The sequence below is a fragment of the Grus americana genome, chromosome 3, assembly GCF_028858705.1.
Source record: "Grus americana isolate bGruAme1 chromosome 3, bGruAme1.mat, whole genome shotgun sequence".
In the NCBI taxonomy this organism is placed as follows: domain Eukaryota; kingdom Metazoa; phylum Chordata; class Aves; order Gruiformes; family Gruidae; genus Grus; species Grus americana.
Window position 1 is genome coordinate 50,289,679 of NC_072854.1, and position 17,285 is coordinate 50,306,963.

Consider the following 17,285-nt stretch of genomic DNA (forward strand, 5'->3'; position numbering starts at 1 on the left):
AGTCTGTATTTGAGTGCACAGAATGTCTGCTGTACTCGGCAGCTGAGCCACAAGCACCACTGTAGATACTAGCACAATAAATATACACCAGCTACAGTGTTCAGATACACTTTTTCTTCCTTCAGCCCTACCATAACTGTGCCACACTCTTAAGTATATGTAGTTCTGTGTTCATTCTTCACTCTGTATGCAACACAACACCCTGAGAGTGCGGTAGAGTTTGTAAACCCATCTTGAAGGCCGAAGAGATGAGGCTAAATCCATGCAAAATTTCCTGTTGCTTCCAGGGAAAAAAATCCAAAATTATAAACAGCATTACTAAATATCCGAGTATCTGGAGTTAATCTAAATAATCTCCTAGTCCACATAGCTGTAGTAACATGAGGGGTTTTTTCCCCGTACTAACATGAAGAAAATAATACTTGAGCTGATCTGCTATTTTGGAAAAATAAAGCATTAGGTGGAAAGATGCTGAGCATCAGTGCCTAGCAAAGAAAAGCTAAGTACACCAGCTTTGCTGTGAAATTTCAGGAATCTTCCTTCTAGCCTTGACTGCCAGACTGATGCTGAAGAAAAGCTTAAACATCCTCCCTCCCTTGTGCATATTATTACATGCCTCTGGAACTTTTTTCTTCTGCTCTGTTATTCTCTTTCTTTGTAAGCTTTCACGAAAAGAAAGGGAATAGATTATAATAATATTGTAGCACCAATGCTATTGTGTTTGCAGTAGCCTTAGCCCAAGATAATGATTTGATTAGCATGGCTTTTTCACTTACCGGAATTAAAGATACGTGGATTTTCCTGGGATTCTGTGCTTTCAGGATGATTTTTTTTCACCTGCTTTTTTCAGCTGTATATCTTGCAGAGAAGTTGGAGGTTTAAAATTGGTATAGAGCCTTCAATAATAGCCAAGGGCAAAAAATTAGTGCAATGAGTCATCACAGTCACTCCTGCAGATATTTGTAATCTGTAAGTCCTATGCAACTCATTTGTTCAAAAGGGCCATTGTTCCTTAAATCACTGATGATAGTTCTTTGGAAATTTAAGGAATTTTTTATTTATAGCAATGTAGTTGCTATAAATGAGATTTGACATTTCCAGTTTTGATATTTGAATGGCCTTGAGGAGGCTTTGAAAAAATTGACACAGAGAATATGAAACACTTAATGAAAGTATTAAAGATAAACTAATAGTTCATAGTGCAGTGAAGAAGCAGAGTAATTTAGTGGATTCTAGCAATCCAAAGAATTTTAATGGTGCTGAATTACCTACAAAACCCCCAAGTTTTATTACTTTAATTAAATTGTTGATAGGGATATATTTTCTATAATATTAAAACTTTCCCCCCCTTTCTTTAATAGCTTCTTTAGCTTCTAGGTATATAACGTTGAGAAGTTGTGTATGTTGGCAGTAGTAATAACAGATAAGCAGTGCTATTCCCTTTGCCAGAGGGAATACTGATCCCACTAAGTTTAGTGAGACTTTTGCTCTCAGCCTCAGGCCTTGAATCAAAAAAATCACCATTTAGTACAGCTAGTTTTGAGTTTTCTAACAGAAGCAATTATTGTGACTACTCGGGGATATCTGTATCATACTTGGAATATTACAGGTTGTTTAAAGGGAGGGAAAAGAGATGCTTTTCTGAGGCACTTCAGACATTACAAAAATGAAACAAAATCTTTTTGATATAGAGCTTTGTTTATTCCCCTTTATGCTTTGGTCCATTTTGCAGCAAGACTTGGTGTGGTTCATATGTTTGATGTTTGACTCATAAAATTTTTAATCTTAGTAGAAGGAAAAGGTACAATTATTTTAGCTTATAAAGTAGTAGTAGTTTCGGTTGTCTCTGTTGCTAGAATTTCGTTGTTGTCTGTTAAACTTTTATTTCTCTTAATTTTCTATTTCTAAATGTATATGCTTTAATGCAAAAAGAATTATTTCTACAACACATACTCCCTCAACAAAGCACCACCCAGAGACAACGAGTCATGTCCACCCTGATTTCATTCCCCGTGCTATATTATAAATTTTGTAGTTGATGGACTTTTGAAAATGGTTACTTTTTTGTTTTGAATATCTGAATGATTTCCAGCTTATTTCTTTGCTTTGATATTTGTAAAGGAGACTTCAGTTTTGTGATCTTGAATTTCCGTTTTGCAGATGATATTCATGCTGATAGTTTGTCACAGCAGTGTGTCTTCTAACACAGACAATAATAAATACAGCTTTGGCTTGAGAAAAGCTTTTTTTTTTTTTTTTGTCTCTGCAGAAATACTGCAGCACAGTCCAGCTCGATTCTGGAATAGACTACAGGAAACGAGTGCTTCCTGCTGCTGGAAAACTTTACTACCTGTAAGTTTATCTATGATATGGTATTTGCCCTCTTTTTTCCTTATTATTAGCCAATAATTTCCTAGTCAATGGGAAATGAAAAATGTATAGTAGAATTAGCAGGGTGTGACTTTTCCTTTCTTTGCCTTCTGGTCCATTTTGTTCAGCAAACCGCCTTCCATTATGCCTTGATATTAACTTCATTAAACTACATTTTCAGTATCCACACTAGCATCATTTATAATGTGTGACTGAATAAAAACTAATTAGATTTTTTGGGGAGGTGTGGTGTTTGGAGAACTGAAGTGACAGATGGTTAGAAAGTAATGAATATCCTCTTGTAAGAGATTGCACAATTCTCTTATAATAGAAGAACATCCTTATTGTATTTAAGTAATTAAGTATTTATAGAAATCCAATGACAAGGATTCATTTAATGTTGGGTGTTTCCAGTGCTGTGGATTTAAAAAAAAAAAAACCCCAGCACCCTCCTATTTTGACAGATTGCTTCTGTTTATCATGACAAAATTTCTTTAGCACTTTATTTTATATTTGCAAATAAATATATTTTAAAACACATTCACAGTTGTGCTTACGGTTGCAGCATATATCTGTCTAATAGAAACATCCTCTTTTTTTCATACTTTGAAACCTTTGCGCTGCAGACATTTTTCTATCTCGTATTTGCTCTTACAGTATTGTTTAATCAACAACAACCTGAGCAAGGCAGACAACGATAACTTAGATTTATAACCATTGTATCTTTCAACACAACATACAATACTGATTTAAAAATCATGTTTCCATGAGGAAAGGTGCAGTATTTGCATCAATGTGACAGATATTTGAAACAAAGTAAGTCCCTATCACTTTATAATAAAGTTAGAAATTGTAGTTGTTTGGAAGGAGGAGTACTCCTTAGTAGAATTACAACAGGTAACTTTCTGTTTCTGGAACGAAATGACAGCATTTTATATATGGAAAACAGGTCAAATGCAGGTTCTGTATCTTCAAACAAAGTGTGACTGTGGGAACTCAAGTAACTCCTATATTCTTGCCTGACTCCACTTCAAGTTTTGCGGTCTCTGCTCGGGAGTACTGTTCGAAGCCATCACTATTCTCTCAGTGTTGCTCAGCGTGGCTCTTGTTCCGATGTCTACATAGCTGTCCCTGCTTACAGCTCTGTTTATTGTGCCTGTTGCACCCTGAGATTTTCTGTGTGGAGAACACCTACCATATTCTTTTCTCACTGAAGAAATACAAACGACACGTGTGGTTTCTAGCAGGTGACAGGCTATGCATGATGCCCATGGCATCAGCTCTTGGAGGAGAAGAAATATGAACAAGTCCAGGAGTAGTACCCAACTGGAGTATTTTCATGGTATTCTGCTGTAAAACTTGTGTTCAGGTGAATAGCAGAGATTGGTGATAAGTCTGTCTCCTGTTCTCTCATTGGCAGGATGTTGGTTACCTCTAGAACTTGTGCAAATCATTAGGAAGCAGTGGGGGAAAAAAAATTTAAAAATCCCATAGCTGCCAATGGAAATAAGATACTTACTGTCCTCTCTTTTTCTGACGGAATCTCATTCATTCTTCTATTCAAACTTGTTCACTGGAGCTTTCAACCCTGCAGAACTACCTTAGTATGTGGGGATTTTTTTGTTTGTTTTAAAATTAGGTGCTATACAGTATTTTGTTATAGATTTTTGAAATTTAGTTAGGAGTCTTGTCCCCAGAAAAAATGTTCTTGTCCAACATGTTTACATTCCCCTATTAATGGTTATAGTATCATCATCACATTTTTTTAAAATCCTCTTGACAATTCATAATTTATGTAGTCTCTTTTTCATTTAAAATATGCAACTGAGGGTTGCTTAAAGCTGTTTCATACTCATCTGAAAGCAATCAGTGTAACACAATTACAGGACTTCTGATCAAAGCAACTTCCTTGATCTTAGTCTCAGGTGTCTAGTTTCAAAACAAACTTTCTTGGCAATTAGGTGCATATATCCAACTAGGCATCATATTCAACTGTTTCTTCTTGTAGCCTTTACATCAAACTTTTTGATAGTTATATGCATACATATGTGCATACTCTCTGATTATATCCATCCCCCCATTATGGCTTTTTTTTCCTTCTGTTTTTGTCTGTTCCTTTTCATTTGTCATTTTGTCAGAGGAAAGCAGCACGCTAATACCAATGTTGAGAGAAACTTCTTTTTCTGAAGTTACAATTTTATGTAATCTATTCAGAAAAGTTTTTTTAAAGTGTTTGAATTGGCTTTTGCAGAAGTTCATGGCATTTTTTTTTTTCCAAATTCTTTCTACAAGGTTTGCTGCTGTTGAGCTAAAAAGTATTTATTTCAGTTCTGCTGTTAACATTTTTTAAGGTGCTTAAGGCCTAATGAACAGGAAAGTAATTGTGTAACATGCTGATCATCACTTGTCATTTAGAGGTCTAGAACTGTGTGAAGCAATGCAACTTGAGTGCATCCATGATCTAGAAAAGTAAACTTTTCACACCAAGTGAGATTATATAAACTTCAGTGAAGCTTTATATATCCTAGTTCTAGTTTATTGTCTACTGTAGCATCATTTTACTATTCTCAGCTTTCAAACTCAGCTAGAAATACTATCTATGTATCTTTAAGAATGAAACACAGAAAAGTTGGCCCTCTAACCCATTCAGTGACAAAAAATAATCTCTGATCAGACTGTTTTATAATTCTTGTGGCAACCAGAAAACGAATATAAACTTCAGCTCTCAGCACAGATATTTTGCATTTTCACTGTCTGTGATTGATCTTTTCCCAAATGCTATTGGGGATAGAGGGCGGGGGGAACTGATAAAATTACTAATGCAGAGATCATGCTAGTATTTTGAATTTCATAGTTTAATTTTGCAAATTGTCTGATCAATACAATCATTTGACTTAATTTCCCCCCCCTTCCCCAGAAAGCTGCTCCAATATTTAATTTCACAAAGTCCCCTCTCAGAAATTTCAAAGGATACTTCTTTAGGTGCTTGACTGCCTTGCCTTGTCTATTTGCTCTTATTTTGCATGCAAGATAGAGCCAGAAGCCTTTTTTCTCATTGTGTACACATAGTGTTAATGGATCTGCATTGCCTGTATTGCCTCATTACTGGAAACAGCTCAAAACACAGAAGTCTTTCAGTGTATGCAAATAAGGCAGAATCATCTACCTGAGAGTTAATATTCTCTACTTTTAAGTGTATTCTAAATCTAATGTTTGTATTTAGAGCATAACATCCTGTTCTCTTTTTTATGGGCAAAAAGCTAAGCAGGCTCAGGCAGCTGTTTGATGTTGGCTTCAAGTGTTATTAATTTCATATTCTATTATTCTTTTCACTGTAGCACAAGTGAAGCTGATGTGGAGGCTGTCATGGATAAGTTGTTTGATGAGCTGGCTCAGAAACAAAATGATTGTACGTAAGTTAATTTCTCTTGAAAGAGAATACATTTAGAACACAATGCCCAATCTCCACTGACCAATTAATAAGTTCCATTGCTGTATATGGGTTGATGCCACACTCAAGTGGCAGTCATTGTATCAGCATTTTGTCTAATTTATGTGTTGAATCATGTGCTATTATTCATCAAGCTATGCATTTCCTATCTGTAAGAGATGAATTTTATAGTAATTATCCAGAGAAGATTGAGTCTTTGTTCATGTTCCCATAGTAACTAGACCAAGGATTCTAAAAGTGCAAGGCAGAGAGCTGAGGCTGAATAAAGCATGTGGAACCATTGCAGACTTCACGTTTGAAGAGCTGTGCGACAGAGTGAGTACCCAGTCAAATCTAGATCAGTTAACGCTCAGACTTTTCACAGTTTAAAAAAAAAAAAACAAACCCACATCCAAACCACAAAAAATCTCTGTTTTCCCAAGTTGTACTAAATTGAAAAGGCTTTTTTTAACTTGGCAGAAAGGTTTTGAATTTAATGGGGAAAAAAAACCCAACCCAAAACTCCACAAAGGAATAACTTTCTTTTTAATGATACAGTAAATTTGCTCTTAAGTATATCACAGATTGTCTTCAAAAATCCTAACACAGCATGTGCCTGGGCTAACATCGTTGCTGGAATATTAGTAGTCATAACATATCAATATGTAAATAGCATTCAGATACTGTTTTTAAAATCTGGGGTTGATACTTAAGCAAAAGAATAGTAATCCTGGCACCACTAAAGCAAAGCTGCTGTTGCATGCCTTAGTTGTGACACTAGCTGTACAAGAGCTGTTTAGTCCCAGGCCTTCTCAAAATTGCCAAATTGTGCTAAATACTGCCAGATTCTCCGTTAAATATGTAGGGGGAGATTCCTGAAAAGCTCTTTGTATGTGACCTCCAGTGGGTTTGAAGACAGTCCCCTAGAAGTTGCACTGTACTTCAGTGACCTCTCTGCTGACACCTGAAGTTACAGTTAAATGATCACACCTGTAAGCAGAGCCAGGAGCACCTTTAATTCAGGATGCTGAGCAAACTTTTGGTTATAACACTTAATGTTTTCACTTCCTTGTAGCTACCAAGTTGATAACTATTTGGACAGAAATGTCACTGGTTATGTTTTCAGGATTGAGGCTTTGTTGGTTTTAAGTTTCAGACAAAACCAGTTAGCCATTTGTGAGAATGGCAGTATGTCATGCGTAAAACAGCTTGCTTTTCACTAAAAGTTTGGAGACTTTCTTCATTGGGCCTCTTAATGTATCAGGAAACTATGCTGTCAGCAAATACTTTTAAAATTCTTTAATCCAGTAAATGCCTTATGTACTTAAATGGGATGACAAAAGAAGTGCTCTGGTAGCTCACATGGCAGGAGCTGCTGCTTTGGGTCTGAAGGTTTTGACCCTGTTGAAGAATATGTGGGATCAGACCGTCGTGGTGTATAGGAGCTGAGGTGCTTGGTTTGTGCTCAGAACAAGTAAAGAGAATCCAATGAAATGTTGAACATCTTTGAACAGTATTGTTTTTATGGTGATCATCCATGACTTGAGAAGTCATGCTGTCTCAGTTCAGATACCTTCTGCAGATGTGTTATGGTGGTCTCTAATAGAATAATCACATGCTTAAAACTAAAACAACATGGCAGACAGTAAATTTTTTTTAACAACTTCCTTGATCATCGCTTATTTTTCTTTGCGTATGCCTCCATTTGTTTCTACCTTTAATTGTTATATACACTTACTTATTCTGCCATGATTTTTCTCTTCAGTTCACTAACGTACCTCCATAAATATTACAGTAGTGTATTGGTAAGGTGGTATCACACTGCTCATTTCATAGGTAGTAGAGAAGTATAGTCATGAACTTCAGAATTGTCCACTAAATTTGGATGAATGGCTTGAGTTGCCTCTAAAACGACTTTTTTTCACGAATGTAAAATTTTATAGCACTTCATAGCGATAGTAGAAAATTCACATCAGTATAAGCTGCATTTAAGACCTTGCCTGCCCTGTTGATCTGTTTGCCCACGCTGTCGCTGTTAAAATCTGCTAAAAGGCAAAAGAAAAACTCAGTTGTCAAACCATGAAACCATATTCCTTTTTTTCAGGAAATCTTTGAAATTTTTGATGGAAAAATCTATACCTGCAGTATCTTTTTTTAATAGTCAGAATGGGAAGTCATTCCCACTGATGCCACAGAAGAAATAGGTAGGATCCAGAAGTGTGCACTGGTGGTACTGCTTGTGGTGCCAAATTGTAGATAAGTTGACAGGCATGATGAGTGCAACTTTTAAGAAAAAGGAAACCAGGAGGTTGAGAGAAATGTAGTGAAAAGGAAGATCCACAAAAAGAAAATTCTGGAGGGGAATTTGTTGGATTTGGCTAGAGTGAATCTGCAGGTTTCTTTGTGCGGGACATGGGGACAGAGTTCCGTGGGAAGGCACATTGTGTGAAGGGACATGGGGCAGGGAAATTCTCATTAATGGGGAAAAATGAGATATAATTGATATTATTGAAACCTTGTGGGACAATTCATAAAATAAGAATGTGGAATCAGTGCTTACAGCCTACTTAAGGACAGAGTGGCTGTAAGAGGTGGAGGACAGTATGCAACATTAAAGACATCGGTACCTGCCTTAAAGTTAATTAACACAAGGATCTTGAATACATATCAATCAGTCTACTAATTAACAAACCCAAGAGGGTAGTACTCATAAGGATCTGTTGCAAATGGAGAATGAGGTACATTGCTTCTTGAGCACTTGGCTATAAAAAGCATATAAAGAAAAAATACCTTTGTATGGGAAGCTTATGCTCTAGCTGAGATGTAGAAAATGGTGAAATGTAATTAGCCTGAAAATTGGAAATGATAATTTTCTAGCATAAAATGTACTGCATCCAGTACAAGGTCATTTGGTTTGAGCAGCTTTGTGGGAGCCTATGGTGATAAATTAATCTAGAAATGTGTTGCATAGGGAAAAATCTTCTCTCTAATTTTCTAACCTTCAGTGTAACCAAAAGATACTTCCAAACAGTGAAATTACATATCTGAGTGTTCAGGAAGAGTAATTTTCAAAAGCAAAAGGGAAGCGTGACCAAAACTAACTGGAAAGGGAAGTGTAAACAGCAAGAACAAAAGAGAACAAGAAGGACTTTTTTGAGGAAGAAGACAGTAAAAGTATGTCCCATGTCGCTGTCAAGACTGAATCAAATAATATAGAATGAGTGACAACTAGTTATGACGTGCAGGGAAATTAAAGAGAAACTAAAGGTCATGGGCAAATACCACGTGTGCTCAGCTATAAGACTTCTTAAGTAAAACGGGAGTTTTTATATGTTTATATTATCTGAATGTTACTGGCTTATTCATAGTTGGATGAACTTCTCATAATGATGTGGAAAAAAGGAAAAGCGTTTGCAAAAAATACTTGTTCTACGTGAAGCAGAGGAAAATATTGTTTCACTAAAGGATAATAAAAGCACTTTCAATCTGTTAATGGCATACGTTAAAAATAGCCCGCAATACATTTTGAATCATTAGAGTCCTGGAAAACTAGGCTGAGATCTCTCACTAGCTTTTTGTTTTCGATAAATTTTGGAGTGCAAGAGAAATTCCAGAGCTCTAGAAGAATGCTACTATGTGCCAATATTAAAAAATAAACAAGCAAAATTCACACGAGCATGATGGCCAGTATAGCTGCAGGTTGTGAGTCAGATTTTAGCCCAGAAAGAGTAATGGCGAAGCTGCTTCTGGATTCACACAGTGGATAACTAAAGAATGGAAATGAAATGGATTCCTGTCTCCCAGATTTTATGGAAAAGGTTGAGTTTTGTAGATGCTGGTCTTACTAAGAAACTGGTGTTATGCAGTGTCAAGAAAGTATTTGTTAAATAGATTGATAAGTTAATTAACATATAAAAAGAATTATTATTGAAGGATTGTTCTTGAGTGTAGCATTTCTAATGAGCACATTTCTATACTAAGCCCAGTACAATTTTTTCCCCAGCAATTTTGAATATAACATAAATGCTAATGCAAACTTGCTGTAAATACAAACAGTGCTGTGTGTATGAGGGGAGGAGCAATGAAAACGAGGATGTTGTGTGCAGTTTATTTCTCATCAGAACTGAGATTTTGGGGAGGAGGGAGAGGGTTTGTTTTGGCTTTTTTAAATAGAGGCAAACACAAAATTTTACATCTAGAAATTGGGAGCACAAGTCATACCCACAGGAGGAGACCGTGTATGAGGTGTAGTGACTTGGAAATAGATCTAAGCGTTATAATGGACAAGCAGCTCAAAAGGAGCTTCTGGTCCAGGGTTAAAATTATTTAGACCTAATTTCATCTGGGATGGGTAGAGTGGAAATAAACAGGAGAGTAGAAAGATTATTTTAGTTTTGAGAACATCTCAGATTGATGGCAGAATCTGAGGTGTGGTTTTGACATCAGAATTTTAGAAAAGACATTGAAAAACCTGAAGAGGCTGTTGAAAAAGCCACAAGTAATTTGAGCTGGAGAATTTGTGCTCTCAGATGACAGACTTACAGTTCAATTTGTTCAGCTTATCAAAAAGATGACTGACTGGGGGATGACTTTATAATGTACAGCTGTTTTCACAGGGAAAAAATACAAGTATTAATGGAATCCTAAATCTAGCCGAAGGCGGCATAATGAAAACCAGAGGCTACAGAGAGATTCAGATTTAAAAAGAAGAAGAAAGAGCACCCATTTCACACATTTGAAACAGTGAAGGAGGTGGCAGAGCCTCCTTGTACTGTGTTTTGGGTCAAAACCGGGTGTCATTTTAGGAAGAGGTGTTTGCGTTTGAGCTAAGTACTAGTTCTTAGGTTTAGCTGTCTCTAAAATTCAGGAAATTGGAGGATCTCATGATCTCTTCTGGTCTTAAATTATCTGAAACTAGGGATGTGAGAGAGTCAAGGTCCCCGCTGCCTCTTGGCAGCTGTCTTACTGCACCTGCACGTGCAGGGAACAAGTTCAGCAGCCGGCAGGGCAACGTGCCGAGCCCATTGCGAGGGGGTAACCTGCACTCAGCCCCCTCATGCTTTTGGGAGTATACAATACTTAGTCTACTATCAGTCTGTGCAGTGAGTTCAGACTGCAGTTTTCTGAGGCTTGTAACTTCCCTGGGTTTGAGTGAGGTTTCACAGGATGTGTATAAGACATTTCCCTGATACCAAGCAACTTTTCTTCCAAATTTCAAATTCCAGGTCCACAGCATGGAAGCACTACAACTTCTCACTGAGCCACTGCTAAAGGAAAGTCTAACTTGAGGAACAAGGTCTATAATGGCCTTGCTCTCAGAAATATAGTAATCAACCGAAACTTTCACAAATAAATACTCATTCACACACACAGATGCATGTTCATATGAAGTCAGTTTGAGACATCCATTCAGAGTGGGAAAGTTTCAAGATTAAAACTAGTTTCATAATGGAAGGTGGATATCAACTCTGTTTAGACTTTTGTTTACATGTTTCCTATCTAGTAAATAGCAAGATTTTTTTTGTGTGTGAAAAAGATTACATTGTCAATATCTTCTGACAGAACAACTCAGAATATAATCTAATTTGATTTAGTTAATACAATTAACTTTGGTTAAACTTATTTCCTCTGTTACATTTGGTTTGTAATTCCCAAAACATTATTTAATTTATGGTAGAGGGATAAGTGTAATGAAGGGAATCAGTTGTTTTGAGAAGTTATTTTTGATTACACTGAATTGTTGTAATATTATCTTGGAGTTGCAATATAATTTTTTTGAGTTTTCTGAAACTGGCATATACCACTGCTTATGTGGTTCTCCATAATCACTGTGGCATGAGTGGTCAACAGTGTACTCACAATTTGTTGATTTGATTCCTTTGGAAATCCATAACCCTTACTGGTTCCAGAAAGAATTCAAGTTTTGCAAGAGTCAGTGTGCGAAAGGATGGATGCTTTTGTTATGTTGGAGAAATAGCTTATCACCCAAATGACTCTGCTTTCACATCATTGCACCAATATGGTCTGGTCTTGGGTAGCTGTTACGGTGCCGTCCAGACCTAAAACTCTACTTACATTTGTTAGTGTAGGATTAAGGAGATAGGTTTGAAATTGCTTGGACGATTACTTAGTAACTTTTGTAATACGATATTTCATATGAACAGTCAGTAAAACTTTTTCAAATTTGGTGATGTTTCCTTCAAAATAAAAATAAAAATTCTGTTTTAAAGGGAAATATGAAAACATTTTCCACTTTGATATCACATGATTTCATGAAATGTCAGCCAATACATAATAGATGGAAATAGCACATCAGCAATTGGTAACTTTATACCATTTGAAATGTTTCCTAGCTTGAAGTAGAATTTTCAGAATAGTTACTTTTGTAGTTAATACATGAAGACCTTGGGAGATAGAGTTGGTGCCTTTCTAGTATTATAGTCTTCTGTTTCTTGTTTTATGTGTTAGCATCAATTTTTTTGTGTATCAAGAATATAAGGAGTTATTGCTGTCTAAAATAATGCATCAGATATTGGTAATTACCGGCTGTCCATTACTGTTTATAAAAATAAAACACAGAGAATATATTGTATGCAATGCTGATGTGACATGCAGTTGACTTGGTAGAAAGCATCTTGTTACTTTCTTGTGTGCACCAATTTTTAAATCATAGTTTCCCAGTTGAGGAAAATCCCAAGTTTTAGCTAATTTAGTTAATATCAAATTCATACACTTAGTTTTTTTGCTTTACTGGCTATCTGAACACATGGAAAACTGGATGAGAGGATATTGATCTATTTTAGTTGCTTTAGAGCAAAATAAGAAACAGTTGTTCAGATCTGACACACCAGGGTTTATGTGGCAGTACTATGGCACATGGTAGCGTCTGGCACGGCGTGAGAGTAGTTACCTGCTCGCTAGAACGGTGTCCTGTAAATGTGCTACTCCAGTGTAATCATCCAGCAGAACTATGCTTGGTTTCATCAAAATGTTTGTTCTCATCCCATCTCCATGAAATGAACAGATGTAGCCAGAGAAGGCTGGGAGAGGCACCAAGCAGAATACTGACATCTAGTTCCTGAATTTTAACGCGGATGTTAACTTCCCCATTCTTTGTGGCCTTTCATTTCCTGACAGTTTCTCCATCTATACAATGCAGGATACATTTACCAATGGAGTTAGATTGTTGCAAGTCACAATTAGTTAATTTTTTTCATCGATTTAGTGTCTGAATGAAAGAGTGCCACAATAGTGCATTCTAAGGAGCTGGTTCTTGACAAGCAAATACAGTTTATAGTTGTCCTTGACAAATTCTAGAAGGCTTTTTGGATGGTCAGATCTGATAACTTGAACTCAACATGTTTATAAAAACCCCCCTTTTTTTCCTTATTTCTTTTCTCAGCAGTTGTATGTATATCCAAAGTTCAGATAAAAATACTTTTTAAAATCAAATGTACATATTAACTTGATTTTTGAATCTTAATATCATAAACTAGCACTCATGCAAATGTAAGTCTTACTACCCCATCAGAATAGTTTCATTTCTCTGTGTTTACACATAAAGGTCAGTGTTCGTTATGCCTTAGAAAAATCACCCTCTGCAGTCCTCTTTCTTCACTTCCCTTTTGAAAATTTTGTTTAAAAACTGGTAATTGTGACAGTTTGTCTTGACTCTTGAGTTGGTATAAATAATTTAGACAAGAGTGTACCTTATATGTAATCTTCCAAGGTCCTAAGGGAGTAAGGAGATAGTGTCTTCCTTCACAGTGTTATCTTTTAAAGTCTTCCTCTCACTTGTGCATGGCACCTACTGCCCTCTGCTGGGAATACTGACTTTGTAGTGTATTCCAGCACACTTCAGCCTTTTCTTTACAAAGGTTGAATAACTTTGTTTTGTGGATCCTACACTCTTTTCATTAGGTAATTAAATATTTCCTTTCATCCAACTGCCAAGTACCAGTGAACATAGTGTCTTAACATGATAGGAAAGTATATTTATAAAACTGATTTTGTGGATGGGTAAACTAAAGAACAAACAGTCGTGTTAAAAGCAAAAGGTTTAATACAGAAATGCATGGAAGTTCATGAACAATAAGTCACTGGTACCTGGGAAAGTGTATCAGCAAAGTATTGCCATATGCATATGCTATTCCTATATTCACCCAGACAACTGCGCCACTGTTAGGGGATATGGGGCTAGATGAATCTGTGGTGTTTATTATTTTTAAAGTAATTTGCATAAGGTCATGTTTCCACTTTGAGCTGGAAAACAGGAAGGGAAGTTGGGTTGCTAACCATTAGCAAACATACTGCAGCATAACAAAGCTAAGAAAATAAACTTAGTATCTATGTTGTAAAAGGTTATCTTACTGTGATTTTTTTCCCTCCCCCAGAAGTTGTTTAGCATTTCTGTAATTGGCAAAATACGGTATTTGTGGAGATTAACACAACAAAGAAGTGGCAAACAGTTTCTGTTAGGGTGTTGTTCCATTGCAATAGGCACACTGTACAGACCAGGAGGAAGATGTGCTTCCTGCCTTGAATAGCTTGCACTTCAAAATGAAAGATGTAGCTAAGCTTTAAAAAAACCAAGTCACTATTTTCAAGGGCAACAAGTGACTTGGGAATGCAAATGTCTGTCTTTAAGTCAATTGAATGTCTCCCCTACATGATGACACAACTCAGCTGCGTTTGCAGTTTAATGATTCTGAATCATTTTGAGGGAATTACCTTCATTAAAACCTGCTAAATGTATCCACTGTATAATTTGATGTCATCTTTAGGATTGTAGGATTGTCGGGTGTAGTTATAAATAAACATACCATGGGGTTGTCCAGATGTGAGCACTATTTTCAGTAACTTTTTAAAAATCTCAGTTTTCCTTAGTTTTATTTTGATCATAGTTCTGATCCCAGCAGAAGATAAGCTGTTGCAGCTTAAGCTCTGGACTGAGAGTCTTTCATTAGCTGTATTTGCTTTAGGAATTTAATCAGTTTCTACGCCCCCCCCAAAAAAATTGCCTTATCTAACTTGCAAATATGTTTTATAAAACACACTTAAGAAACTTATTTCAGGTCGAAATATTATAATGTAGTAATATTGCTAGTCAAACCTTCTTTCTGTTTTATACCTTATTTTATGTGTATCAGGGCTTAAATTTAGAAAGCACTCACTTCACTGAAAGCTGCCTAAACCTTGAGGCTTTAGATCCTATACTTTATAGACAAGGGAGTACACAAAGATAAGATTTCTGAAGCTGATTGGGTTTTTTTAATTCAGTTTTTTGTTTCTTAAATGCCTGAATGTCCTTTTCTTTTTTAAAGCTTTATTGACCATCATTTTGAAATCTTAACAGTAAGTGCCAATATTTAAATAGATATATAAATAGAATGACCTATGAACCTAATTTCCATAGTTTCTAGGTTCTTTTGAAAACTTAAAAAATCACAAGATTACTTGAATTGTGATCTAGTATCTTATTTAAAGGGGAACTTACATGTAATTTTTCTGTATATACACTTATGGCCTTGTTTTACCTGCTTATACCTGTTGAAATTGTTTGTAGGCTTGTTTGTTTACTGTACAAAGCAGCAGAAGCCTTTTCTTTTAAGCCTTAACTACTTTTGGAGACCTTTTTCTTGACAAATGCCATACTTTGGAGCTGGAACTGGAAATTTGGCACTGAGGGCTTTGGGAGCAGAAACATGCCTTTTGCTGTTCTGCCACTCTGTTGCCAGCTTTGACCAGCTGATAGGTCTTTGAGACATCTGTGGTGGGTTGACCCTGGCTGGAGGCCAGGTGCCCACCAAAGCTGCTCTATGACTCTCCTCCTCAGCTGGACAGGGGAGAGAAAATATAATGAAGGGCTCATGGGTTGAGATAAGGACAGGGAGAGATCACTCACTAATTACTGTCATGGGCAAAACAGACTCGACTTGGGGAAATTAGTTTATTACCAACCAAATCGGAGTAGGATAATGAGAAATAAACCCAAATATAAAAAACACCTTCCCCCCATGCCTCCCTTCTTCCCAGGCTTAACTTTACTCCTGGTTTTCTCTACCTCCTCCCCACCAGCAGCACAGGGGGATGGGGAATGGGGGTTGTGGTTGGTTCATCATCATTGAATGGTATGGTTTTGGTTCAAAGGGACCTTAAAGATCATCTAGTTCCAACCCCCCTGGGCAGGGACAACCTCCACTAGACCACGTTGCCCAAAGCCCCATCCAACCTGGCCTTGAACTTCCAGGGAGGGGGCATCCACAACTTCTCTGGGCAACCTGTTCCAGTACCTCACCACCCTCACAGTAAAGAATTTCTTTCTAACATCTAATCTAAATCTACCTTCCTTCAACTTAAAGCCATTACCCCTTGTCCTGTCACTACATGCCCTTGTAACCAGTCCCTCTCCAGCTTTCCTGTAGCCCCCGTTTAGGTACTGGAAGGCTGTAGTAATGTCTTCCTGGAGCCTTCTCTTCTGCAGGCTGAACAATGTCAACTCTCTCAGCCTGTCTTCATAGGAGAGGTGCTCCAGCCCTCTGATCATCTTCATGGTCCTCCTCTTGACTCACTCCAACAGCTCCATGTCTTTGTTGTACTGGGGACCTCAGAGCTGGATGCAGCACTCCAGATGGGGTCTCACCAGAGTGGAGCAGAGGGAGAGTAACACCTCCCTCAACCTGCTGCTTATGCTGCTTTTGATGCAGCCCAGGACATCACACATTCTCTGCTGCTCCTTCCTCCTCAAGGGGAGGACTCTTGACACTCGTCCCCTGCTCCAGCGTGGATCTTTTCCATGGGGTCACAAGTCCAGCCAGCAAAACTGCTCTAGTGTGGGCTCCTCTCTCCATGGGGCCACAGGTCCTGCCAGGAGCCTGCTCCAGTGCAGGGTTCCCATGGGGTCACAGCCTCCTTCAGGCATCCACCTGCTCTGGTGTGGGTGGGGCCCTCCACAGGCTGCAGGGGACAGCCTACCTCACCATGGTCTTCTCCATGGGCTGCAGGGGAATCTCTGCTCCAGTGCCTGAAGCACCTCCTCCCCCTCCTTCTTCACTGACCTTGGTGTCTGCAGAGTTGTTCCTCTCACATGTTCTCACTCCTCTCTCTGGCTGCAATTGCTCTTGATTTTGTGCAGGTTTCCCTCTCTCTTAACTATGTTATCCCAGAGACACCATCACCATTGCGGATGGGCTCAGCCTTGGCTAGCGGTGGCTCTGTCTTGGAGCTGGTTGGCATTTTCTCTGTTAGAGATAGGGGAAGCTTCTGGCAACTTCTTACAGAAGCCACCCGTGTAACCCCCCACTACCACAATCTTGCCATGCAAACCCAATACAACATCTCACTTCTTGTAGGTTCAGTATGGATGTCTGTCACTAAGTAGTAGATAAGCTCTTCTAAGGCAGTGGTGATAGTGCTGAATGGTGAATGAACATAGGGGCATGCTCTAGTGAGACTGACGTGTCAACTCAATTGTGATTAAATGGGG

General features: G+C 37.7%; 1 protein-coding gene across 10 annotated transcripts in view; it reads left to right on the forward strand.

Moving 5' to 3' along the window:
• AFG1L (AFG1 like ATPase) overlaps window positions 1–17,285 on the forward strand; it is a 69,091-nt gene that overhangs the window by 41,986 nt on the left and 9,820 nt on the right. For all 10 annotated transcript variants that reach the window (XR_008576472.1, XR_008576473.1, XM_054821052.1 and 7 more), the window contains 3 exons: window positions 2,270–2,352; window positions 5,709–5,779; window positions 6,036–6,136. Coding sequence is in view for 8 of the 10 variants with exons in the window: in XM_054821052.1 (XP_054677027.1) it covers window positions 2,270–2,352; window positions 5,709–5,779; window positions 6,036–6,136 (255 nt within the window). In the remaining 2 variants the exon portion in view is untranslated. The remainder of the gene's footprint in view (window positions 1–2,269; window positions 2,353–5,708; window positions 5,780–6,035; window positions 6,137–17,285) is intronic.